Here is a 27,442-nt window from a genome sequence, read left to right as displayed (position 1 = left end):
AGTCCAACACTTAATCCCACAACTTTGAGTTGACATGGACAAATATTTAGGACCCGATTCATGGCAACAGGGGTCTGGAATCAGAATCGGTCATTCTGATTCCAACTGTTTTTTATTAGGTGGAATTCGAATTCCACTCTCATTTCGGGTGGAATGGCATTCCTCCATTTGAGGGAGTGTTTATTCCCCCCTCTTCTCTTGGGAATAAAATTTCATTCCATCTTATTCCAATACTCATTTTGGTTCCTGCCAAAAACAAAGAGATTATGAATTTCAATTCCTGATTTTGATTTCGATTCAAATTCCAATTCCGACTATAAATCAAATCGACCTTTAGTTTTTTAAAACATTAAAGAAATTCTATGATAAACTGAATGTGTCAATTACAAATCATCACTATCTTTAATAATGAAAACAACAAACAATAACTAAAAACCACCTTAAAGTACAGTTTTCACATGTCATACAACATTCTCTTCCAAGGTTGCAAAGGGCATATTTCTTATATTGCAACGATTAGGACAATGGCATGACCATTTTATGGAGACTTCGCGTGTATTTCCATCATGAAGTACAGTCACCTGGGGTAGTCCATCTTGTTCTTGTTCCTTGCCCTCAAGGGCCTCAACTTTATGTGAAAATAATATTGAGGAAATAAAGAAAACAAAGAGAGCTGAAGCAGAACCTACTCCAGTGATAAGGTATATGCTACGAAGGCTATAAAGGCGCAATCTAATTGATGTGACATTTGTAGAAGGTTCCAAACATGTTTCATGTCCAAAATATTTATCTTCAATTTTGTCCATCTCTTGGTTTTCTCTGACAACCAAAATTTGCTCAGACACAATAGGTATCATAGGGGAGTTTTTGGGAAATACCTATAAAAAGAATCAAGGGAGATGAGTTTTAGTAAAGAAAAACACATCAAAAAACAAGTAAATAAATTGCAGCAATGGAATCATTTGTCATGTTTATTGAAACATAGATCCTTGTGATTAAATACAGCATCAAAGTCTTATGTTCATATCTTTCTCTATCGAGAAACTATGAAAGCTTTATTGTATATCCCTCTTTCTTCTTTTAATAAATTTTTTTTCTTTTGCCATTCTCAAAAAAAAAAGTGTTGTGTATGATATACGAGTATGTTGGAGTAGTTTAAGATATTACCTAAGTGGGTGATCATTGTGATGATGACATTAGCCCCTTTATTAGACAAAGTGAATGTCAAGGTTTACACTCTCTTCGATGGAAATCTAAAACTACCAGCAATGAATTTTAACTGTATTGAAATCTCTTTGCAAAATGTATTTATATTTATATTATATTATTTTATGAAAATGATTTGCAAAAGGATTTAATCCTAAGATTCATCTAATCAGAGGGTATGACACTACATTTTGTAGTTAAAGAAGAGGTTCATCCTTGTAAGTAGTGTTTTAATTATTTAAGGTTGCAAAGTTAAAGGCAATAGACCATTATAGGGCTGAAGCCTAATACACTTTATTTTATAGAAATTCATTATTCTTAGGCTTTATATGGTGGCTGAAACCAAAGGTCACTTAGACTTAATTGTTGGGCCTATATTGAGCCCAATTTGATTGGCTCAGGAGTTCACTACCTATGTGCAATGAATTCAGCCCATGTGTTCCCAAACACGGGCTGAATCCATATGGACAGATATGAAACCTTTGTGGGTCCCATGCTACACATTATTCAAGCCTAATAATACTTTTAACGGTTACTTAAGTGAACCATTTAAGAAAATGATCCTTATCCCATTATTGGAGTATATTAGTTGCTTATTCCTCAAACCACCTTGAGGCTTACGCCTCGCCTCTCCAAGACTTAACAGCCCCACCTTCGCCTTTAGCCTTTTAAAACCTTAGTTAGAATGTACTTTGTGTTTTTCATAGAGTATGACTTTCCTACTAGTGCTTTTAAACCAGTACAAAATCAATTTTTTGGTGGTTCTTTCCTTGAAGTGAATTGGTTCTTAATTTTTACTGCTTAAGTGCTACATGCTTCAGCATTATTATTATTATGATTAGTAGTCTCAGGTAGTAAAACTAAGTCAAGTATGATGATACATCCAGATTTCATGGCTGTTCAAATGACTTTGGGTGCTACAAAATCATATACACTGGGAAAAATCATGTGTTGTAAATTTGACTACTAGGGGTAAATTAACATATATTAAGGAGAATAAACTAGATTCAGGAGTTGTTGGGTATAATGATTGAGTACAAGAAAAAGAACAGATTAGGAGTATTCTTATAAGCTATTGTTAACTGATTTCAAAGTTTAACAATGACAAAGAGATCATTTGGATGTATCTAGATTCCTTTATGGACTGAGATCAGATTTTGATCTAGTACGTGCATAGATTTTAGGTAGTTATGACATACCCACATTATTGGAGGTCATTTCTAGAGTCAAGAAAGCTAATAACCTACAAATGGATGGTTCACGTGTTTAGGAGAGATCTACATTAGTCACAACTATAGGTGGTAGAGGTGCAACGAATGGTAGGGGTGGAACTACCAGAGGTGTCCATACAGTGAGAGGAGGTCAAGGTGGTGCTAGCTAGAGAGGAGAACATTAGAGGCCGTAGTACTGGTGGTCATGGTGTAGTGTAGGAATGTAGTTACTATGGGTGACAGGGACACGTGATTAATTTATGCTTCAATCTTCATGGCCCCCCATCTACTTGGGCCATTCCTACTGTAGTAAGAGAACATGGTTGTGTTACAGGTGATGACTGACTACTCTAAGTACTAGGAAGGATAAGAACATGGTCTCCATCATTAGGTAAGAGTATGAAAAGCTCCATCAATCTTTTTCTTCCACTTGTAATATAGTGACTCTTGCAAAATCAAGTACAACATGTCTTGTCCCATCATATAAGTCCTAGATTATTGACTTTGGAGCATCAGATCACATGGCCATGCCTCTATATTTGTTTATATCCTTATCCCCCCACCCTTAACCTCCTAATTTGTTACCATAGTTGATGATACTACATCTATAGTTTCACGTAATAGTTATTGACTCAAATTTGACCTTACCTTCTATCTTATAATTCTTAAATTTCCTTTTAGCCTTATGTCAATTAGTAAGTTAACAAAATCTTTGAATTGCTCTATCACATTCTTCCTTCTTATTATGTTATTCAAGACCTCGAGATGGGAATGATGATTGGTAGTGGGCATGAAGCTGAAAGATTGTACCATCTAGATAGTGGTGATTCATAGAAAGCCCTCCATTCTTCTACTATACATTCCCGGTGGAAATATTAATTGGGGCATCCATCACTTCCTACTTTCAAGAGTCTAGTCCTAGATGTAGTGTCTATTTGTGAGTTGTAACGTGAAGTCCGATAGTTTAGTATAAAATCTCTATGTGTTGTTTGCTCTAAGGGAAAAAAATAGAGCCTTGAATCTTTTTGAAATTGCTCATTCTAGTGATTAGAGTCCATCTCTAATTGAGTCTTATAATGGCTTCAAATATTTTGTCTCATTTGTTGATGATTTTTTTAAGGATAATTTAGATTTACTTAATGAAATCTCATATAGAAGTATTTGATATCTTTTTTTTTTCTTTTATGCTGAAATCAAGAATTAATATGGTGTTTCAATTAAATATTTCTGTTATGACAATTCAAAGAACATTTCTAATGTTTGTTTCATACATAATGTTACATGGAATTATGCATCATTCTTCTTGATCTTCTGCTCTACAACAAAATGGGGTAGCTAAGTGGAAGAAAAGGCATTTACTAGATGCTACATGGGATTCAAATGTTAGTTCCTAAGAAATATTGGAGTGATGTTGTTCTCTCTTCTTGTTTCCTCATTAATTGAATGCCCCGTCAGTTCTAGGTGGTGATATCCTATTTTTTTCTTGTTTTTCCTTCTAAATTTCCATTTCCCTTGCTTCCCTTATGTCTTTGTGTGTGTTTATTTTGTTCATCGCTTGGGTTCGAGTTTGGACAAATTGGATTTCCATGCTCTCAAATGTATATCATGGGGCACTTTAACACTCAAGGGGTAAAAGTGTTATAGTCTTTCTCCACACTACTACTTTTTGCTTCTAAATGTGTTGCCTCTTATTTTTTTCCTTTACAAATTCATCTTTTACTTGTAATCTACCTCCTTTGCTTCATCTTCCAGTGGCGAAGGTGTCTTTACCATCTCCTACTATTGAAGTGTATGTGTGACCACCGGTCAATAGTGTATACAGTATTGGTGGAATCATTTTTCAGCCTACTCTAGCATCTCCTCAACTATCATTCAAAGCTAAACCTTTCCATTGCTCTTCATAAAGGTGTACATGCTTATATTAGACATCTTATTTTTTGGTATGTTTCCACTGCCCATTTATCTCTTCATATCAGAACTTTTTATCTCTTCTTTCATCTATGATTGTTCCTAGGTCAGTTCATGACATTATTCTTTCTCCTAAATGGAAGAGAGAGATGGATAATGAATTTCGTACTCTTTAATATAATCACACTTAGGATCTTACTCTTATTTCTCTTGAAAAGAAAGTAGTTGTTTGTCAATGTGTTTATAAGATTAATCACACATGAATGGTAGTGTAGAAAAGTATAAGGCTCATTTGGTGGCAATATACACAGACCTACAGTGTTGACTATACCAGTACCTTTTCATTAGTGAATACAATAGATTCAATTCATGTAATTATTTCTTTGATTGCTCACTTTGATTGGCAGTTGCTTCAATTGGATGTGGAAAATACTTTCCTCCATTATGCCCTAGAAGAAGATATGTATATGGGGCAACCCTTTGGATATGGGTAGGAAGGAAAAGTGTGTTAGTTAAAAAAATTGATTTATGGATTGAAACAATCTCCAAAGAGCATGGTTTGGGAGATTTGGTAGTTATGTGCAAAAGTTTATGATGAAACAATGCATAGTTGATCACTCTAAGTTTAGTAAGGATATTGTGTCCAGGAAGATTGTCTTAGTAGTTTATGTTGATAGAATTATTATCACAAGAAGTGATGAACATGGTATTAGAGAGTTCAATCAAATTTTATAGAATCACTTTCAAATTAAGGACTTAGGGAACTTGAGGCATCCTTTGGGCATAAAAATAGCAAGGTTGAAGTATGAAATCTATCTCTCTTTTACAAATGAAGTATGTGCTTGATTTGTTAGAAGAAACCAATCTATTAGAAGAAAAACTAATAGACACTCTTATAGATTTTAATGTAAAGATGTTTGACAGTGAGGGGAGTTTCTAACTAACACTAGATGGTACAAGAGACTTAGGGCATTTGAGGCATTTTTTTTTGTGTATAGAAATAACAAGGTCAAAGTATGAAGTCTCTCTCTCTCACACACAAAGGAAGTATGTGCTTGATTTATTGAAAGAAACCTATTTATTAGAATCAAAACCAATAAACACTCCTACAGATTTGAATGTGAAGACGTATGATAATGAGGAAGATCTTCTAGCTAACCGTAAATGGTACAAGAAACTAGTAGGGAAGGAAATTTATCTAACCATTGCATGGCTACACATTTTCTTCAATGTTGGATCATTGAGCTAGTTTATGTAGAACCCAAGGTGAGTCCATTACAAAGGCATTATTAGAGTGCTATAGTATTTAAAAGGTGTCCCCCTAGGTCAAGGACTACTATATAAGAAAGTAGAACTTTTCCTTAGAAGGCTATACAAATGTAGACTAGGCAAGATTAGTTACAAATGAAAAAGTCCATAACTGACTACATGCACGTTTCTGGTAGGAAATTTTATTACTTGAAAAAGTAAGGAGTGTAGTGGCTAGGATTAATACTACAACTTAGTATAGAGCCATGGCCCATGCCCATTGTGAGTTGATGTGGTAAAGCGGTTATTAAAATAAATAGGAGTGGCAATTTCAACTTCCACTAAGTTGTTTTGTGATAGCTAGGCTACCATTCATATCTCTTCAAATCTAGTGTTTCATGAAATTTGAAGATTTGTTAGCCAACATTTTCACCAAAGGATTAAGTCATGAACCAATGAAATACATTTCCAACAAGTTGGAGCTTTATGATATATAGGCTCCAACTTAAGGAAGAGTTTTAAATGTATTGTTAGGTATTAGGGTCTATTTGGTGATTGTTCTGTTTTCTTTGCTTTCTATCTATTTTTCCTTTATTCTATTAAGTTAGGGGCAGTATTGTAATTTTAGATTAATTATAATAGAAAAGAGAGTTGGGTGGCAATTAAATTTTCTTTTAGCTCTTTTTCTTTCAATCCTTCTTCTTCAACTTCTCATATTTTTCTTTTCTTCTTCTAATTTAAGTGTGATTGAATAATTTTGGGATTCATCCCATTATTTCATTAGTATTTTAGGCATGATAGTAAGTATAAAATATTATTTTTATATGTAAAATTTTTCTAATTTCCTAGGGACAAATTTCCTCCACATTCACATTTCTTTCTACATCATTTACAATGTTTGCTCAAGGGAAAAGAATTCAAAATTCATGAAGTAATAAACCAAAAAAAATAATAATAATTAACCATGAAGACATCCCTTTATTCTTTCTTTGGGTCCCCAAAAATTTGAAAGATAGACATCACCTTCACCCTTCTTCATCCACCTCCTTCAAAAATAAATGATCTCTATGGGCTATTACTTTCAAGTTTATAATCTTAGGTAAAGGAAAATGCAAGCATGATCTCCCATCAGATTTTGGCTTGCCAAGAAATGATCGCATGATGTACAAACAATTGGGGCATCTTGGAAGAATAATATTGAACGAAGTTGGACCTGAATTCTTACATGGTTTAATTAGGCACTGTTGGAACATATGTGAGATTCCGTGCAATTGGAGATAGTACATTTTTGTAGGGTGTCACACCAACTATAGTCATTGAAGCATCTCGTTCGTATCTTATTTTGCAATTTCTACTCATTGCAAACAAGAAAATGTTGACCTACCCAAACTATCAGACTCTACATCTTTGCTCCATTGTGCATTTAGTTTTTTAATTTCCACTGGGCTTTTCTAAGTCATGGTAGAAAAACAACTGATTTAATTCGAAAGGGACAAGCTTGAGATTAAGATTTAGTATCACCCTGTGCTCCAGTGAAAGAGGTTATACTAATTCAAAATTTTAAAGAATTATCATGGCAGTATACTTTGTGATGATTTGGTTAGACATAACTCTAACAAGGGAGGTCTTAGTCCAATTTGAATTGAGAGATGAAATTTTAGTATTTGTGAAAAATGACAAGGGAGGTTCAAGTTTTTACACCCTATTATTTATGAAGTAGAATGAATTATTCGTAGTCATTACTGACAATTATTTTAGATTATTTATGTTGGTTAGATTAGATTGAATTCACAAATTAAACAAAAACATATAAACTACTTTAAACATGTTAGCTTAAGAAAATGTAAGAACAAGAGACTTACAAAGCCAAACCCTCCTGTTTGAATAGTTGGTCCAGCTATAGTGAATTGGTTGCAGTACTTCTTTAGAAATATATTAATAACTGGAATATCATCCACAATTGCTGCAACACTTTTGTTTGATAAAGCTTGCGCATATTCAGTAGTTGTTGAAAGCATTTTAAGCTTTTCAACTGAGAATCCCTTCTCCTTCAAAAGATCACCCACATAAGACCCCTTTTGATATCCAACATAACTTCCTTCCTTGAGCAATGTATCAAGACTTGTAACGGTTGGTCGTAGATTGTCAACCGTTAAGATGGATGTTAGATTTGCATTATAGCTTGCCACAATGATGAACAATGAGAACATCCACAAGTATATTACGAATCTAGAATAATTGGTTTGAAGATTTTCTTCTGTAAAATAATAAGCAAATTTATTAAATAGTATAATCTCTACAAGGCATAAGTATTAACAAAAGGAAACTTTTCACAACATACATACAAAGTATATTAGAGTGGATTGGATGAAATAAAAGATGATAATAGGAGTAGCAAATGGATGGATTGGATGCAGATTGAAAAACAACCCATCCATCAATGACCCACATCCACTGATGAACCATACATTTTTATGTACATGGGTTGCAACCCAACCACCCACCCATTTGAATAATTAAGTTTATGTAAATAAATCTATATTGAGGAAAAAATATTTAGTTTTTCTTATGTTTCCCCATGCCTTTATTTGGTTTGTGATAGACAAAAGCTGATATTCATTAAAAAGTTCGAGTAAGAAAGAAAATAGGAGGAAAGAGTGAAATAGATGAGAGAGGAATGAGAAAAACATATGGTGAAAAAAGAAAATCCTGCAGCCACTATGGTTAGGGTTAAGGGGATGGGGGATGGGCTACCCCCCACCCCCACCCTTGATGTGTAGCCCCGTGAAGACTAAAAAGGAGAGAGAGAGAGAGAGAGAGAGAGAGAGAGAGAATAGGAGGGGGATGGGAGAGCGAGGGATAGGAGAGAAAGAGAAAGAGAGAGTTTGCAAGAGATGAGAGAATTGGTGGGATCAAGGTGCCAACTAGTTGGTGAGGTCTCCAGTTGGTTATAGGTTATAGAAGAGACTTGGGATCAAATCCCGCCTACACCACGGTTGGGGGTTATGGATTAGAGGATGGGCTACTCCTCATTGTTTAGTTCCATGGAGCCAAAAAGAATTGATGACTAAGAAAGAATAAGTGGAGGTGGGGGGAGAGACGGTGCAAACGGAGGAATATTTCTTTTTTTCGAAAGTAGGGAGGAGAGAAAATTGGAAATAGAAAAAAGAGGAGAGATAATAAAAAGTAAAAATATACAATATACATAACTTCTGTAATTGACCCATATGGATGCCCATGCATAACTCAACCTAATCCATTCAAAATAGGAGAGAAAATTGGAAGAGATAAAAATGTGAGGAGGGAGAGGGGAAAGAGAAAAGATGGAATAGGGAAGAGAGATTTGAAGTAGAAAGAGAGGAAAGGCGATTGCAATATGGATGTGCTTGATTAGGTTACAGGTGGATGGTTGGGATGGATCAGGTAGGCTGACAAAAGGACCACAAAAATGAAGATCTTCATATAAGGAAAATAAAAATGAAGCAATTGCAATATGGACATAAAAAACATTCATATGGTGTAAAACTAGTTGAGGGTTCCAAAGAAAAGATAAAGGAAATCCATTAAAGTACAGAAAGAATCTAGACATATATTGACAAAAAAAACTTTGACACATCCCCATTGTATTTCTTTCCGAAGAAACTATACTTATATAAGTAGTTAAAGACAAACAAATATAGTAGTAAGATATTCAACAATTCAATTTACATCAAAATGTTGTAATGCATTATGCAAGAATGGAGTTCATTAAATTTAAAAATAAGAGAAATAAAACGAACTAGTAAATTTGTATAATTTCTCCATTTAATAAAAGCCCTTTAATTATAAAACAACTAAATATGAATCATCCAAAAGCATCCTTAAAATGTAAAGTACTTATCATAGGATTCAACACTTGGAAAATTCAAAGACCTTTACTTACTTTGTGCAAAAACTAACAAGGAGAAGGAGAAGTAAAGAACTTTTCCCAATTGTTGATATTTAGAGCCCTGAAACTCCGGATTCTGTTGATGCTCAAAGATCCATACTAATACTCCTTTCAAGAGGAAGAACACAAGTGTAGTTAACCATAGTTGTGCTGTAAATGGCTTTAAGAACCACCATAAACCATTTGTATCACTCTCATGTTCTACCGGTACAATCATGCGAACTCCAGAACCAGTGTATGGTTGAGTGAACCCCACAAATTTTGATCTATTCGCTCTAATTGTTATGTCTCCTACTGCTGCATCGTAAGCCTGCTCTCTCGCTCCCATGAAAGAACCCAAAGAAGCAAATTAACAATTTGGTGTTGTTAACACATTAATAAATCTACTGAAGCAGTAGAACTATATTGAAGTCATATTCAGTAATCTTGCTAATGTTCAGAATTTGATGGCTTATATACCTTGTCTATTTCCAACATGGCAAGTAGAAGAGAAGAGAGTAAGTGAGAGAGAGAGACTTGGGTTTATATGATAAGATATTTGTAGATCAATTACCATAGAGTAGTTGATTATAAAGTTGACTAATTACTTAGAGATTCTAAGATGGGAAAGATGGAGGGTTTTCCCTTGTAAGCTCTTTATCTAATCGTCAAACATAAGTCTAATTTAAATCAATGCATCAAGGGTATGGAATTACCTTATTGAATACCTGATCTATCATAGTGTTGTATGAGCTTCCAAATTCAAATGGGACATACTTGTAACGATAGCTTAGGTTCTGCATAACAGCATCAAAAACTTCTATTGAGAATCCTGTGACACTACCATTCTCTTTGCAAGTCACATTAACGAATTCAGCAAACGAGGTATTACAAGGGACCGCGATCTTCAAAATTTTATCATCACTAGGACTTACTGTAGCTCCTTTCCTAAATGTTTCAGGAAAGTTGTTTACATGATTCTTTGTTGCATCTTCTGAGCTCAAGCTCCGTGAAATTACAGACCTTGGGGATGAATACCTAGCTTTATAACTTGTACTTTTTATCCAATTAACTATCTGAATTTTGGAGACATGCATTTTGGATGAATCCATAGTAGACCAAATGTTCATTCTTGAATCATAATCACCTCTATCTACTGCATTTGCCATGACAAATAATGTATTATTTGCCCAAAGTGTTGCATAGATGTTGAGCTTCATTTTCTCCAAGTCTATTTCTTCCTTTCGAACTTGTTTTCTTTGTTGAGACTTCATTCCTACAACTCCTTCACTAGAACGGAAGAAAGAAGTGTCCTTATGGACCATAAGATCAGTAAGTCCAATACTAGTAGCAATCCGTAAGTACCCAAGTTTCATCATTCCCAACTTTTCGACCTGCAAGAAGAAAGAAAAGCCAAGAGAATGAGAGAGATGGATGATGAAGACTCTTGTGCCGGTTCCTGCTATCATGTGCAAAGTATCTATAATTACTTCGGTTTCTGTGGCACAAGGCAAGATAATTCTTTGGCGTACTTGGACATCTATGTCACGAAGGATATCAGTGAGATACCTAATTGCTACATCTCCACTTTTAGTGTCATCATGGATGATTGACACTTCTCTATGTTGAAATGCTTCAACAATGCTAGCAATTTCTTTAATGTAGGATGAGTTCCTTTTAGCAATTCACACGAAGTAAGGAAAATGGATAGGTGAGAGGCTAAAATTGTGTGAAGAAAAGGAAATTATCAGTATACGAACTTTGTTTCCCATGGCAACCAAGAAATCTTCTGGCCCAATAATGCCTTGCACTTTGACATCTTCTATTAAATCCACAGCTGCATTGAGAATAGAAATTTCAATCATTTGGTCAGTAAATTCTGCTCATCATCTGATGCCAAACTATCTAGTAGCATTCAGTGCAACATTACAACTTTAGATATGCAGAATTTATATCCCTATGTATTCATTCGTACTGTGAAATGTATTTCTACTGGGTTGGTTTGCCCATTAATCAAATCTAAAAATAGAAATATTGCAAATTAACAAACAACCATACAACCTATAATCTAAAGTTGTTATGTGAGGCATAGGCCCATCAATACCTTGTGCTAAATTTTAATTAATTATAATGGGGTGATGAGGATCAAACAATAGACAACATGATATCAAGGAACCATTCAAATTAAAAGATTAAGTTCTTAGGTGAGGATCATGAATAGGTTTTTATTCTATATCACAAGTCCAATAAAATATTATGAACCTTGTATTTATGGCAGACATCATAGATCACTCTATCAATTAGATAAATCTTGAAAGGCAAATAAGTCATTACAGCTTGTGCAAGTAGATTTGTATAGTTCCATGTGTACCGCCTCTCTTGGTGGAAGTAGACACTTTCTACTATTTGCTGATGACTTCACTAAGATGACTTTGGTGTATCTTCTTTTAGAAAAATTTGATACTTTACATGTTTTTTATCAATTTAAAGCTTTTGTTGAGAATCAAATTGGCTTGATATTCACTTAAAATAGTGTACTGATAGAGGTGGTGAATTCACTACAATGAATTTATTGTCATACAAAAAGTCAGGAATCATAGAGAGTGTCAAGACTGCTGGAACAGACCAACAGAAGGCAGTTAATCAGTTTTACAATAGGAAGCCACGTCAGCACAACTAATCATCCACTTGTAACAACTGTAACAGAAACAGTAATAGAAAGACAATCAATATCGTAAAACTATAAGTAGTAGAGCAAAAAAGGAATAGGGCATTGATTCTTTCAGCATTAAACTCTCTCTCTCTCTCTCTCTCTCTCTCTCTCTCTCTCTACTTCCAAGAATTCAGGAGGTTGGTCCCTCGATGAGCCCAGAGTTGGGCAGGTTCCTAACAATTTGGTATCAGAGCCAGTATGACCAACACAAGAAACACGTCAGTAGACACCCGAGTGGATCAAATGGAGGTAGAGATCCATCGAATGTCTTCAGATCTCAAAGAAATGAAGAAAGGCTTCATTGCTCTCCTCCTTCGACTGGAACAGGAGGCAACGAACATCGACAGAGGAAGCCAAGAAGAGCGCAGCAATGAAAACAGCCGCAGAACAAGGGCGGCAACAAGAATAGCCAAAATTGACTTCCCCATCTTCTCAGGCGGTGACCTAACTCCCTGGATTCTCAGAGCCGAAAGGTATTTCGATTACCATGAAACATCGAGGCAAGATAGGGTAGCTCTAGCTTCCACGCATCTTGAAGGGGAAGCTGTCCTCTAGTTTCAATGGTACTGAAGGGGGCACCCTCGTCAAACCTGGGTAGACTTCACAGATGCCATTATTGTCCGTTTTGGATCATCTAGGTTCGAAGATCTTGATGAAAACTTAGCAAAGCTACAGCAGGTGGGATCAGTAAAGGAATACTAGATGGAGTTCGAAAGGCTAGTCGTGAGAGTCCAAGGGTGGATGGAGAAGGAGTTGGTGGGAAGCTTCGTCGGTGGCCTAAAAGAAGAACTGCGACTAGAAGTGAAAGCGATGCAGCCCACTTCGATCATCAATGCAGCAACACTAGCCAGACTGTATGAGGACAAGTTCAGCCAAGCAAGAAAGATGCAGTGACCATGGGGTCCAGGAGCAAGAAGGGAGCAAGAAAGGACAACAGCACTAGACAAGGAGGAAGGAGTACTAGGCCCAGGTCCATTGGTTCCTTTCAACTGGCTGACCTAGGCAGAGATGCAAGCCTATAGAGACAAATGTCTATGTTACAACTACGAAGAGAAATTTGGGTCGGGCCATCGCTGCAAGAAACAACAAGCATTTCTCCTCCAAATAGATGCCGAAGAGGAAGACGACATCACCGGTTGCAGAGAATCTAACCCAGTGTAGGAAATACAATCCAATGGCACGCCTGAAATATCCTTACAAGCCCTTATGGGACTTGTCCCCTCAGACAATGAGAGTTGCAGGGCTGATCCTAGGATGCCAAGTGTCAATCCTCATAGACAATGGCAATTCCCTTAACTTCATAACTCAAGTCTTGGTGGATAAAATGGGACTTTCGGTTCAACTAACAACAGCCTTTACGGTTCATGTGGCCAATGGTAACAGCCTATCTTGCAATAGCATTTGCATGGGCCAACCACTAAAGATTTAGGGTCATCAGTTTGTGGTGGACCTATATCCTCTTCATCTCAGTGGAGCGGACATGATGCTAAGCATTCAATGGTCTGTGACTAGGCCCGTCTCACCATGGACTTCACATCAAGAAACTCTATAGTCCATCTACAAAGGCAAACATGCAAGGGACCAAGGCCCATCAGTCTTGCAACACTGACAAAGCAAAGAGGAGATCCAGATCAGCCCATATTCATGCACATGGACTCAAATTGGATCAGCCCATCCTTAGCTAACAGCAGCCCAGATGGGCCTAGAGACTTCCAAAGCCGCCTACAACAACTCCTTCAACACTATGGCCACGTGTTCAAAGAACCCCAAGGACTGCCACCACACTGGGAGCATGACCACCGCATCCCCCTCATGCCAAGATCAGCCCCGACCAATTAAGACCCTACCAATACCCTTACTTTCAGAAATCTGAAATCGAGAAGCAAGTTCAAGATATGCTTAAGCAAGGGATAATATAGCCTAGTCACAGCCCATTCTCTTCACTGGTACTATTAGTCAAGAAAAAGGATGGGACGTGGTGGTTTTGTATTGATTACAGAGCCCTTAACACCATCACCATTAAAGACAGATTCCCGATACCAGTCATTGATGAGCTGCTTGATGAACTCAATCAAGCCACCATATTCTCAAAACTGGATTTACGAGCTGGGTATCATCAAATAAGGGTACATAGGGAGGATGTTCACAAAACAGCTTTCAGGACACATGATGGCTACTATGAGTTCTGGGTCATGCCATTTGGGCTGACCAATGCTCCAGCCACATTTCAAGCATTGATGAATAACATATTCCAGCCATATTTATGTAAGTTCATCCTTGTTTTTTTTGATGACATATTGGTCTACAACCCCAATTGGGAGGAACATCTGAACCATCTACAGGTCACCCTTGCAACACTTGAGGCCCACCAGCTGTTCGCTAAAGAGTCCAAGTGCTCCTTTGGACAAAACCAAGTTCACTACTTGGGACATGTTGTAGAAAAGGGAACTGTAGCAGCTGACCCAAATAAAATCTCCAGTATAGTGGGTTGGCCACAACCCAAATGTGTGAAAGAATTGATGGCCTTCTTGGGACTGTCCGGGTACTACCGCCGCTTCATAAAAAACTATGGCCTAATAGCTACACCATTGAACCAATTGCTGAAACAAGATGCTTTTCACTAGTCAAACCAAGCCCAACAAGCTTTTGAGCAATTAAAACAGGCAGTTGTGAGCCCTCCAACATTAGCATTGCCCGATTTCACAAAAGATTTCATCATTGAGTGTGATGCCTCCGGTCAAGGCATTGGGGCTGTTCTCATGCAAGAGGGGCGACCACTAGCCTTTTTCAGCAAGGCCTTAACATCACAAAAGTAGGCCAAATCAGTTTATAAGCGAGAATTAATAGCAATAGTCTTAGCAGTCCAACGTTGGCGATCCTACTTGATCGGTAGACGGTTCACAATTCGGACCGACCATCAAAGTTTGAAGTTATTATTGGATCAATCAGTTCTATCCCCGGAACAGCAACGTTGGATATCTAAGCTACTAGGGTACGACTACAGAATTGAATACAAAGCAGGGGCTGCTAACCGAGTGGCGGACGCCCTCTAATGGCACCTATAGTCATTTCAGTTACTAGTATCTTCCCCAACTTCTCCACTCCTGGATCTACTGCGAAAAGAAGCCCAATCCCATAAGGAGTTATAGCAGTTGAAGGCCCAAGTATTGGCAAATCCTTCAGTGCACCTCGGGTACACAATTAAGAATGATCTACTCTTCTTCAAAGGACACCTGGAAATCCCAACAGCCTTTGCTCATCTCAAGAATCTCCTAGAATTATTTCATGCCTCACTCACGGGTGGCCACTCCGACATCCTATGAACACAAAAGCGCATCACCACACAATATCATTGGAAAGGCATGCGTACAACTATCCAGAACTTCATAGTCGGGTGTGTAGTATGCCAACAAAACAAGTTAGCCACTACAACACCAGCAGGCCTCTTGCAACCACTCCCAATACCAACCCAAGTCTGGGATGATATATCAATGGATTTCATCACGGGATTGCCCATTTTTTTTGGCAAAACAATTATCCTTGTGGTAGTAGATAGACTAACAAAATACAGTCATTTCCTACCTCTATCACACCCATTTACAATAGACAGGGACCCTATCTTTATGAGTCATTTCTAGGCTAAGCTTTTCCACCTACATGGGGTTAAACTAATCAAGTCAACTAGCTACCACCCCCAATCTGATGGACAGAAAGAGGCAGTTAACAAGAGTCTCGAAACATATCTAAGATTCTTTGCAAGAGATCGACCAAGACAATGGGTGAAATGGATCCACTTGGCCGAATGGTGGTACAACACCACTTTCCATAGCGTCGCGGGGATGACACCCTTCAGAGCTTTATATGGTCGGGACCCTCCCCCTCTACTTCCTTATGAAAAAGGAACCACCACAGTAGCGGCCATTGAAGAACAGTTAACGCAATGGGATGAGGTGCTAAGGGAACTGAGACATCATCTCTTACAGGCACAACAATGGATGAAGCACACCTATGATAAACACCAGAAGAATGTCCAATATGAAGAAGGTGATTGGGTGTTTCTCAAATTACAACCTTTCAGAGAGATTTCAGTTGCAAGCCGACAGTGGAACAAACTCAGCCCACGCTATTTTGGCCCATTTAAAATCCTGGAGAGAATAGGATCAATGGCCTATAAACTGGACCTTCTAGCAACATCCAAACTGTACCCTGTATTCCATATCTCCTTACTGAAGAAGGGGCCAAAGTTAGGAGTCATTACAAGTGCGACCCTTCCCATATTTTCAGAAGAAAGACAAGTGCAGACTGAGCCAACCCGCATCATTGATTTCAGATAGGTGCACAAGGGAGGCAGAGTCATACCAGAGGCATTAGTTGTTTGGTCTAATCTTCCGAAAGATGATGCAACCTGGGAATCCTACTTAGGTCTGCAATCAAATTTTCCTACATTAGACCTTGAGGGAAAGGTCGCTCTAAAGGAAGGGGGGATTGTCAAGAGTGCTAGAACAGACCAACAGAAGACAATTAATTAGTTTTACAAGAGTTGGCCATATCAGCACAACTAACCATTCACTTGTAACAATTGTAACAGAAATTGTAACAAAAAGACAATCAAGATTGTAAAACTATAAGTAGTAGAGCAGAAAAGGAATAGGACATTGATTCTTTCAGCATTAAACTCTCTCTCTCTCTCTCTCTCTCTCTCTCTCTCTCTCCTAACAAAGAGTTCATAGCAAGGTCCACCCCACAACAAAATAGAGTGGAAGAGTAGAAGAACTGGACTATAATTGAAGGTGCAAGGCATATGCTAAAAGAAAAAGGTCTTCCAAAGAGTTTTTGGGCAGAGTAGTAGCAACAATGGTGTACCTACTTAATTAGTTTCCTACAAAAGTAGTGAAAGGAAAAATACCATATGAAATGTGGTATGGAAGGAAGCCAAGTGTGATCTATGTGAAGCTATATGGTTGCCTAGCCTATGCAAATGTGTCGTCAAAAGTGAGGAGAAAAATAGATGGGAAAAGCACTAAATGCATTTTTATTGGTTATAGTGATGACAAAAAGGTTATAGATCATACAATCCTGAAAATAAGAAAAAAAAAATTGTGAGTCGATATGTAACTTTTAATGAAGATGAGGCTTTGGGTTAGGAAGAAAGTAGGGAATCCTCTTATTGAAGAGGAAGATGTTGTTGTTGAGCCTCAAGGAGCACCATCGTAACAAGCCCACTTACATCTTCACCAATTGAATCTCTAGAATCATCTCCAAGATGGACAAGAAGTCTTGCTCATATCTATCAACATTGTGATTTTGCATGTTTTGCTTCAAAACCTACCTATTTTGAAGAAGAAACAAAAAGTAAATAATGGGTTGAAACAATGGAAGAGATAAAGTTCAATTAGAAAAGAAACAAAACTTGGAGTTTGGCTGATTTACCCATTGGAAAGGAAATTATTTGATTCAAATAGGTTTGAAAATCCACATTTAATGTTGATGGGTCTCTTCTAAAGCACAAGGCTCGACCAGTTGGAAAAGGGTACCTACAAATCCCCAATGTTAATTTTTCAAAACAATTATCTCCTATTACAAGAATTGATACCATTAGAATTGTTTTGGCCTTGATTCAGCTTCCTTGGATTGAAAATTTGACTCAACCCCATCTTGTGCTTGCTTGGATCGATTCTTAGACATCTTAGATCTCTTACTTCTACTAGTAGATGCCTCGTAATCAAGAGGTAAGGGATGGTGGTTGGGAATGTTTACAAGGTCTTTTGTTTACTATATTGCAAGAAAGCTTTTTTTTAATTATTTTGAATCTTTGTTGTAACACTTTATACTTTGTTTTATTGCAATATGGTAATATTATCACAAGAGAGTCCAGCAATCATCTATCTCTATAATAGTTGTACTCCACACAATATATTAATACACTAGAAGATTATAAGTCTATGTAATCTAAATTCTTCTAAGCTAATATTCATTCTTAGTATCAGAGCCTCAAACCACCAACATGTTAAACACCTCCGAAATTTCAAATGGCCCATCACAACGCTCTTCACTCTCTTCCTCTCTAGTTTTCGACAATGGCAATCTAACATACACATAAGGTGCAAACTTGACTAGATTCATCGTTGGCACGTCCAAATGTCCACTTCAACAACTCCTGAGCACCTTACAAATCAACTCAGCCTGTATAGCAGGAACATTTATTGAGGAAAAATTATAAGAGATCAACGTCTCAAACCCAGTCGAGGAGAAGAAACCACTTTTCATTTCCATAAACCTATCTGAGATAGAGAAGCTAGAACTGACCAACCTATTAAGAGAGTTTAAAGACATTTTCACTTGGTCTTATAATGAGATGCCAGGATTCAACCATGGGCTAGTAGTCCATTCCTTGCACAAAGAACCCACAAGACATCTAGTAAAGCAACATTTGTGATGATAATTCCACCCCAACATGCAGCTTAAAATAAATGAAGAAATAGAGAAGCTATTGAAAGTAGGGTTTGTCAAGCTTATAGCACATTCGTGATGGTTAGCCAATATTGTACTAGTGAAAATGAAAAACGAACAGTTCAAGTGTTGGGTCGATTTCAGAAACCTCAATAAAGAATGCCCCAAAGATGAGTTCCCACTATCAAACATAGAGTTGTTATTAGACTCCATTGTGAGGAATGGGATGTGTTTTCTCCTAGATGTCTATAGTGGATACAACCAAACACTCATGAAACTAAAGATACGGCCATCTTAGACATTCCAGCACCAACCACAAAGTAGCAATTATAGACTTTCATTGGGAAGACATTTAGGAGATTCATCCCCAGTTTAGCCCTAGTAGAAAAACATTTAATGGACTTGACCAAGAAGAATAGAGTCTTCAAAATGAAGGGGGGTCATGAGAAAGCCTTAACCAATGACAAACAATGAGTCCACCCATAGAGAGAAAGCCATTCTTCTTGTACATAACAACCAACCCCAAAGCCATAAGGTGCCTTCTGGCCCAAGAGAATGTGGAACAAGTAGAAAAAAATATAGTACGCCAATAAAGTACTAAGGGGAGCTGATTTGAACTACTCAAACATGGAGAAATAGCATTTAGCTTTAGTTTTCATAGTTCAGAAGTTCAAACACTACATAGTAGGGCATGAAGCTCTCCTAGTAAGCAAAAGTGGCCCAATGAAGTACTTAATGGAGAGACCACCCTTGCCAAGGTGATTGGTTTGTTGGTTGATGATGTTAAGGGTCCGCGAATAGGATCTCGTCACAGGTCGGTCAACGGGGAAAACCTCTTATTTCCCCTTGTTCCTCCCTTTTATTGAGGAACCTATCTTGGTGCCTTAATGGTGATTTGTTCAAGAGATCACCAACTCTCCTCTACTTTGTCTTGACTGAGAATTTCGATGCCTTTATTGAATATCATTAGCTCCTTTAAATAGGAGATTACAAGAAGATAAGAATCCTACTTTTAGGAAGACTCCATACTAATCTATACTACTAAATTTAGATAAGAACACTGAGTAGATAAGACTCCCTACTAATCCACACTACTGAAAATAGATAAGATAGAACTGTATCTAGTTAGATAAGATGAGAACACTGAATTAGATAAGATAAGAACACCCATTACTGCTGCTATCGGCGGCAATACTACTTCCCAATAAAAGCGTCCATAACATTACTCCCCTCCCGAACTAAGAGCTTGTCCTCAAGATCGACTCCCGGAAATGTGTCTTGAAACTCAGTCAAAGGAATCCAGGTAGCTTCGACTAATGGTAACCTGGCCCATTCCACCAGGACTTCAAGAACACCTCGATCAATTCTGGGCGAACAATAGTCCGGGGTTGGGGAATGAGTTTGCCCTCCTTCAAGGATGGTAAGGGGGGAACACTGATAGGAAGAACATCCTGAAACGACTTGAGCAAGGAAATGTGGAAGACATCATGGAGCCTACTATGCTCTGGCAGTTCCAGATGGTATGCAACCATACCAATTCGCCGCAACACCTTGAAAGGTCCATAAGACTTAGGAGCTAATTTAGGAGCAGCCCTATGACCCAAGGAGCGTTGTCGATAAGGCTGAAGCTTCAACCAAATAAATTGCCTAGGTTCAAATGACAATTCCCGATGATGCTTGTCATAGGTCTGCTTCATGCGTAGTTGTGCCTGTTGTAAGCGAAGAGAAACTTCAACCAGGAAGAGCATCTCGCTCTTGTAGGGAACGATCAATCTCCTCCAAACGAGTAGAACCATGTTCATAGGACAACAAACGAGGAGGTTCACGGCCATAGACGACCTGGAAAGGTGTCATTCCTAGGGAAGAATGATAGGTAGTGTTATAATAGTACTCGGCCCAAGGAAGCTAATCAACCCACCATCGCGATTGATCCCCAACAAAACAACAGAGATACATTTCGATCATTCAGTTCACCACCTCAGTTTGACCATCTGATTGAGGATGATAAGTGGAAGAAAAAGCTAAGGTGGTACCATGTAATTGAAGCAATTCCCTTCAGAAGGTACTAGTAAAAACCGGGTCCCTGTCGCAGACAATAGATTCCGGTAACCCATGTAAATGGAAACCATGAGTGAAAAAGACATGGGCGACAGAAGTAGCACTGTATAGATGTGACAGAGGAATGAAATGGGCATACTTAGAGAAGCGATCCACCACCATGTAAAGAACCGATTTTCCCCCAACCTTGGGTAGTCCCTCTATGAAATCCATGGAGATATCAGCCCATATTTGTGTTGGGATCGAAAGGGGCTGAAGAAGGCCAGCTGGATGCAGATTTTCCCATTTGTGTTGTTGACAAGTAGAGCAGTTTTGGATAAAGTCCCTAATTGAAGCCCTCATACCTTGCCAGTGGAAATCAGCTTGGACGCGATACAGTGTCTTCTAAATGCCTTCTTGAGTGGAGTTATGAATACTGGAGATGATGGAGGGAATTAAAGGGGAATCAACTGGAAGATGCACCGACCTTTATACATCACAAGCCCGTCTTGCAGGGACCAACCAGAGTCAGTAGTTCCGGACTGAATTCTCTGAACAAGGGTCGTCCACGCCGCTGATTGTGGCATCTCCTTCTTGATGTCGTCTAATAAGGTGACTCGGGGATGAGAAATCCCACAAAGAAGCATAGTTTGGGTCTCTGAACAAGGGTTGTCCACGCCGCTGATTGTGGCATCGCCTTCTCTGTAGTCAACACAAAATCTCTAAGTACCATCTCGCTTTGCCACCAACAGGACTGGCGAGGAGAAAGGAGAACGGTTAAGGCGGATGATCCCTTGCTTCATCATTTCAGCACATTGCTTCTCTATCTCGTCCTTCTGCAGATGTGGGTAGTGATAAGGCCGGACGACAACTAGTTCGAAACCCATCACCAGAGGGATTCGGTGATCGCAAGCTCGGGAAGGAGGTAGTCGCTTGGGTTCTTGGAACACATCTGAAAAATTGGTGAGGAGCTTTTCCATGGTCGTTGCTTGCGTCATTTCACCTTGGAGCACATGTACCTGCGGGTTTTTAGCTTTTACCACATTACCCTGCCAAGTGACTTGCTTCCCGTTCAAGCGGAATGTCATCGATAGGGCGCTGAAATACCATAGGATTGGGCCCAGGGTGATCAACCACTTTACCCCAAGAACTATATCAAATCCATCCAAGGATAGCACAAACAAATCAGAAAAGAATGATTCAAAATTGACCTGTATTTGGACGTCCTTACAGATGCCCAGGCCGTGTACTCTTTCACCGTTTGCTACGGCTACCTACAGTCGTGGTTTGATTTCCATTGGCAGTCCCAGCTGGAGGGCAGCTTGCTTGCTTACAAAATTGTGTGTGCTTCCTGAATCAACGAGGATCAGTACAGGTTTTCCCGCTACCCGTGCTTGCAACTGCATAGTTTGAGAGGTTTTAATTCTTGTGATCGCGTGGAGAGAAATCTCGGGTTCTAATGAAGAGGGTACATCCTCGTCTTCCTCTTGCTCATCCACCAAGAGGAAGAAAAGTCTCTTGCACCTGTGTTCCGCCAAATAAAGATCGTCACAGTTGAAACATTGTCCCCTCACCTGGCGATCTGCGATCTCAGCCCTAGACAAGCGCTTAATGGGGGCTGCCACCACGCTGCTTCCCACACTAGATGCCGATCTGGAAACGTTGCTCGTATGTGACTTCTGGTTTCGGCTAGCTGCAGAAGATGGGGTCGTTTCAAGTGTTTTCGAGGATGCCCATGTTGACGGAAGCCGCCCCATACTGAAAGTTCTACGGCTGAGTTGCAGCTTGCGTTCAAAAGCGCGAGCCAAATTCATAGTCGTAACCTGGTTGGGGGATTTCGCATCTCCACATCCACCCTCAAGGTTTCTACTAACCCTGCGGTGAACATGTCAACCTGCTGGTCTAGTCGTACCGATGATGCTCTTGCAAGGAGATTCTGAAACTAACGCTGGTATTCAGCCATTGTTCCCGTCTGTTTGAGGTTAATTAGTTCACCTAATGGGTTGCTTGTTAATGGGGGCCCAAATCTGAGAAGGCAATAGGATTTGAATTGGGTTCAACTGAGCCCGGGTTCCTCCTGCTCCAATCTATAAAACCAGAGTTGAGCCTCCTCCGTCATGTGGAATGCGGCTAAGCTTACCTTGTCTATGTCCTCTGTCTGTTGGTTGCGGAAGAACTACTCACACCTGTACATCCATCCCAATGGATCTCCAATGCTGTTATAGGAAGGGAACTCCAGCTTGCTGTATTTGGGAACGATCGCGACTCCCTGGGCAACAACCTGCCGCTCGCTGGATGATTCTGCCGTGACTGGTCAGTGGTCGTTTGTGGTTGTAGTCCCTTCTGGATTCTTCTCCTTGCTAGAAAAATAGAACTCCATCAAGTGCCTTAATTCTCAGACATCTTCCTTGATCTCGCGCACCTTCGTTTTCCATGAGCTTATGCTCCAGTTCATGAACCCTAGTCGTCAACTGCTCAAGGTCACCCATGACGCCTTGCTCTGATACCAAATTGTTAAGGGCCCGCAAATAGTATCTCATCACAGGTGGTCAACGGGGAAAACCTCTTGTTTCCCCTTGTTCCTCCCTTTTATTGAGGAACCTATCTTGGCGCCTTAATGGTGATTTGTTCAAGAGATCACCAACTCTCCTCTACTCTGTCTTGATTGAGAATTTCGATGCCTTTATTGAATATCATTAGCTCCTTTAAATAGGAGATTACAAGAAGATAAGAATCCTACTTTTAGGAAGACTCCCTACTGATCTATACTACTGAATTTAGATAAGAGCACTAAACATATAAGACTCCCTACTAATCCATACTACTGAAAACAGATAAGATAGAATTGTATCTAGTTAGATAAGATGAGAACACCGAATTAGATAAGATGAGAACACCCTTTACTGCTGCTGTCGGCGGCGATACTGCTTCCCAATAAAAGCGTCCATAACAACTGATGTAACTTAGTGAATTTTTAATAAGGTTAATAACACCTAAAGCAATAAAATCCCAAACACTCAAGGATGTCCTACCAATGTTCCCTACCATTGACAACCTAGAAATAAATGAAAACATACCTAGAGAACTACCCATAGTTGCATTCATAGAAGAAGTGAAATAGAGCCTATTTTTCAAGGGAGCCACAACCACAAAAGTAGTAGGAGGAGTAGTGCTACAATCCTTAAACAATGTGGAAATAGCTAGAGATTTCAAACTTCAATTTCTAGGATCATACAATGCCACAGAATATGAGGCAATGATACCAAGACTCCTACTAGCTCGAGAGATGGGAACCAAGTAGCAATATATGGAGACTCTTTCTTAATGATTCGGTAGTCCAATAAAGATATGGTGATGAAAAGATCACACTCCTACCTTATGAGATTCTAATAAACTAACTCTGCTAGGCCTTAACCGTCACCTTCCAGCACATAAGTATAGCAAAGAATAGGTTCAGATGCTCACTAGCAATGCTAGGCTTACATACAGAGTCTGAAGGGATAAAAGAAATAGTGATAGTCCACAACAGAGTGCAATCTACCCCAGAAAAGTTAGCTCATTTTGTGGAACATCCAAAGAACATAACCAAAGAGGATTGAAGACACTGAGTGGTGCAAAAATTGCAAAATCCCACAACTTTGATAGAAGACAACCACTTTCTCACCAAGTTTCAAATTCTAGGTAATGTATTGTACTACAAGATGGCAAATGGAGTACTAGAAAGATGTTTGGGTCTCAAAGAAAGTCAAAGAGTCCTAGAGGAAGTACATAGATAAGTTTGTGGAAACCATACAACCAACCTATACAGAAAGTTGCAAAGATTAGGGCCCTGTTTGGTGTGTCTTTCCCTGTGGTCTTTCGGTTGTTTACAAGCAGGGCAGACCCCACTATGATCTTTTTGCGTCTCTCTCACTTTATTCTCACATGGAAAGACACAAAAAAGATGCAAGGAAAGACAAGTGGTAGCCAAAGTAGCTTTGGGCTACTTAGATCTTCATGCAAAAGCTCAATGCGTCTGTTGACTATCAGAGCTACCAAAAGATCTTCCCAACAAGACTTGCCAAATAGGTTATTATTGGCTTGAAATAAAAAGACAAGCCAATGAGAGATAGAAAGATTATGCAGAATGCTTAGTAATGATGGATAGACAATAGTGCCTAAACATAGTATAAGTAGACTAGAGGCAGCCCTACAGGGATTAATTGAGTGAATGAAACCCTTCGCACACATGCCAAAGCCATAGTAGCCTTAGTTAGAAAAGCTAAAACACACTACCTAGTAGACAGAGTGTTGTTTAGGAGGAGATGAAATCCAAGAGGCATTAATTTTAGCACATAGCTAAAGAGCCTTCTACCCACTAAAACCAACACACACTATGAGACCACATTATCCAACTAGGACTTTACTAGCCTACCGTTCTACATGACACTATAGTACATGTTCGAACCTGTAGATTGTGTCGGATCCATGCACTATTGATACATAAACCAACCCAATCTTCACACTTGGGGTATGGACCTAATAGAAAAAATTAAACCTCCCTCTCACGGATATTGAGATCCTAGTAGCGACAAATTATTTTACAAAATAAGTAGAAGCAGTACCACTCCTAAAGGTTAACATAACAAATGTAGCCAAGTTCATATGCAAGAACATTATACACAGATTCGGGATATCTATGAGGACTTTGGCAAATAATGCTCTGTCCTTCAAGATTTCTGAGGTGGCTAAGTTAGGGCAATCTACCACCTACTATCCTTAGGGAAATGGCTAGGCAGACGCTACCAACAATACAATCTAGAAAATGTTGAAGAAGGTAATAAATGATTACCAGAAAATTTAGATAGACCAATTGTCAAACACACTCTAGGCCTATAGAACCCCCAAAAGAAAGGCAACAGATACAAATCCATACAACCTGGTCTATGGGCAAGAGGCAGTCCTACCTATAGAAACGTAGTTATTATCTGCACGCATAGCACAACAACTAGGAAAAGAACACTATTTAGAATTTGTGGATGAAGCATTATGTACACAACTAGAATGCCTAGATGAAAGAAGAGAGCAAGCCCTAATAGGGGAACCCTTGAGTTCATACACCTTCTTCTTCCTCTAATTGATATTTTAATTTGTCTCTTTGAAGCCCTAATTTCTCCAATTTTTCACCTTTTCAATTTCAGAACCTAGACTAATGTCATTATATCCTTGCAATCATATAATAAAATGCATAGTACCTACATGACACATATAGGTAGGGATGAAATGGGTATGCTTTACCCAGAAACGAAAGGAGTCAACCTCAAACCAGGCTTGAATTGACCTTACCTAATCTTTTATTGGACTGGGCCTGATTTCAAATTCTTAACACCAACCCCCACCCAAGCTGGTTCCAAGGTCTACAGGTTTACCCTACTCGAATTTACCCAAAGAACCAGCCTTGGTTGACCTTGATTGACCTTGGTTGAACCAGCATTGAAACCCAACTTGCTTTGAAAAAAAAAAATACCAAAATACTTTGAGAATGTGAAAATTTGAACCCAAGTACTCATGATTACAATGGGATGGGTTTGGAGAGAGTTTTGTAAATTCTAGATCCTACCTGCCTTCCTAAACCCTCTCAGCCCATACCCGCCCCAAAACCTATAACGGGTTGGATTTTGAGAATCCAAACCCTCCCCGCACATGAAAATGCAAAACCCTCTCCCATTCAAGGGTAGGGGTGGGTTGGAATTAAAATCACATCTAATTTCCTATTATTTCTTATCATATATAAACAATAAATAATTAAAATAACACAAATATACAACAAAATTTCCAATTATTTGAATTAGACATGTAAGAAACACAAATTATAAATTATCCTTCACATAAAATTCAAAATATTATCAAATTCAACACCTAGTACATAATGTTTATATGCTTTCCAATAATTTGTGGGTCAAGGAGGGCCGGGTTTAGCCTAATACTGTACCTTACCCATACTCGTATGGGTTATAGAATCCTAAAACCCGTTCTTCAAGTAAAAAAACAGCCCCATTGGGAAGGGTAGGAGCGGGTATCCACCGGGTAGTTTAGAAATTGTCATCCCTACCTCTAGCGTGTGGGGTTGGAGGGAGAGAGAGAGAGAGAGAGAGAGAGAGAGAGAGAGAGAGAGGAAAAAGGTATAAATTTAGAGGAGGTGTAGGAGAGAAAAGAGGACAGAGGACCACTTGACATGGAGTTGAAGAGAGAGAGGTGGGGGTAAGACAAAAAAAAAAAAAAAAAAAGGGGAAAAAGTAAAAAGTAAGAAAGTTTAGAACATTAGAAAATTACTGTAGGAGAAAGTAAGTAGACGATCTTGTGGCATGCACGTATCCCTTCGGTGAACAAAAAGAAACTGAAAAGAGCAGAGACAGGTTCTGTACCTACAGATACTGCGTTGGAACAGGTATCACCCTTCCGATCCCTTAAATGGAGTATAATCCTCGAGTCATGGCTTGGATGGAAAGCATAGCAGTCGGAAAGTGCCATTTCAATGCGCCTCCAAACAGCACTTCCAATTAAAGAATTCAAATCAAAAACCACGCCAACATGAATCAAGGATGTGACATTGACGACATTGCTGCCTTTAGCCCAGGCCGTATTTGGATAGAAGCTCAGAGATGAGCATAAGAGAAGAAAGATAAGGTAAGATGGATTCTTCATCTGTAAATGAAGATTGATGAGGAAACTCGTCAAAAAAGCTTCTTCATAGGCTGAGTTCGTGAATGTTTGAGAGATCTC

The 27,442-nt window shown here is 38.8% G+C and overlaps 1 protein-coding gene across 2 annotated transcripts; it reads right to left on the bottom strand.

The window, feature by feature from the left end:
- Window positions 1–307: 307 nt before the first annotated feature.
- On the bottom strand, window positions 308–27,442 carry LOC148843699 (glutamate receptor 2.9-like). Of its 2 annotated transcripts, XM_088957167.1 has the most exons (7): window positions 27,085–27,442; window positions 11,241–11,317; window positions 10,416–10,874; window positions 10,197–10,277; window positions 9,496–9,811; window positions 7,436–7,830; window positions 308–878 (listed from the first exon to the last, which is right to left on the bottom strand). In XM_088957167.1, exons 1-7 carry the CDS (start codon window positions 27,362–27,364, stop codon window positions 462–464), a joined length of 2,025 nt encoding a protein of 674 aa, XP_088813293.1. In that variant the 5' UTR covers window positions 27,365–27,442; the 3' UTR covers window positions 308–461. The 2 variants fall into 2 exon arrangements, with proteins under 2 accessions (XP_088813293.1, XP_088813292.1); XM_088957166.1 differs by having other exon boundaries at window positions 309–878; window positions 10,197–10,874.

Source organism: Nelumbo lutea, chromosome 8, assembly GCF_056320005.1.
Source record: "Nelumbo lutea isolate HS-2025 chromosome 8, American lotus-T2T, whole genome shotgun sequence".
Lineage (NCBI taxonomy): Eukaryota > Viridiplantae > Streptophyta > Magnoliopsida > Proteales > Nelumbonaceae > Nelumbo > Nelumbo lutea.
This window is presented reverse-complemented; position numbering and strand designations above follow the sequence as displayed.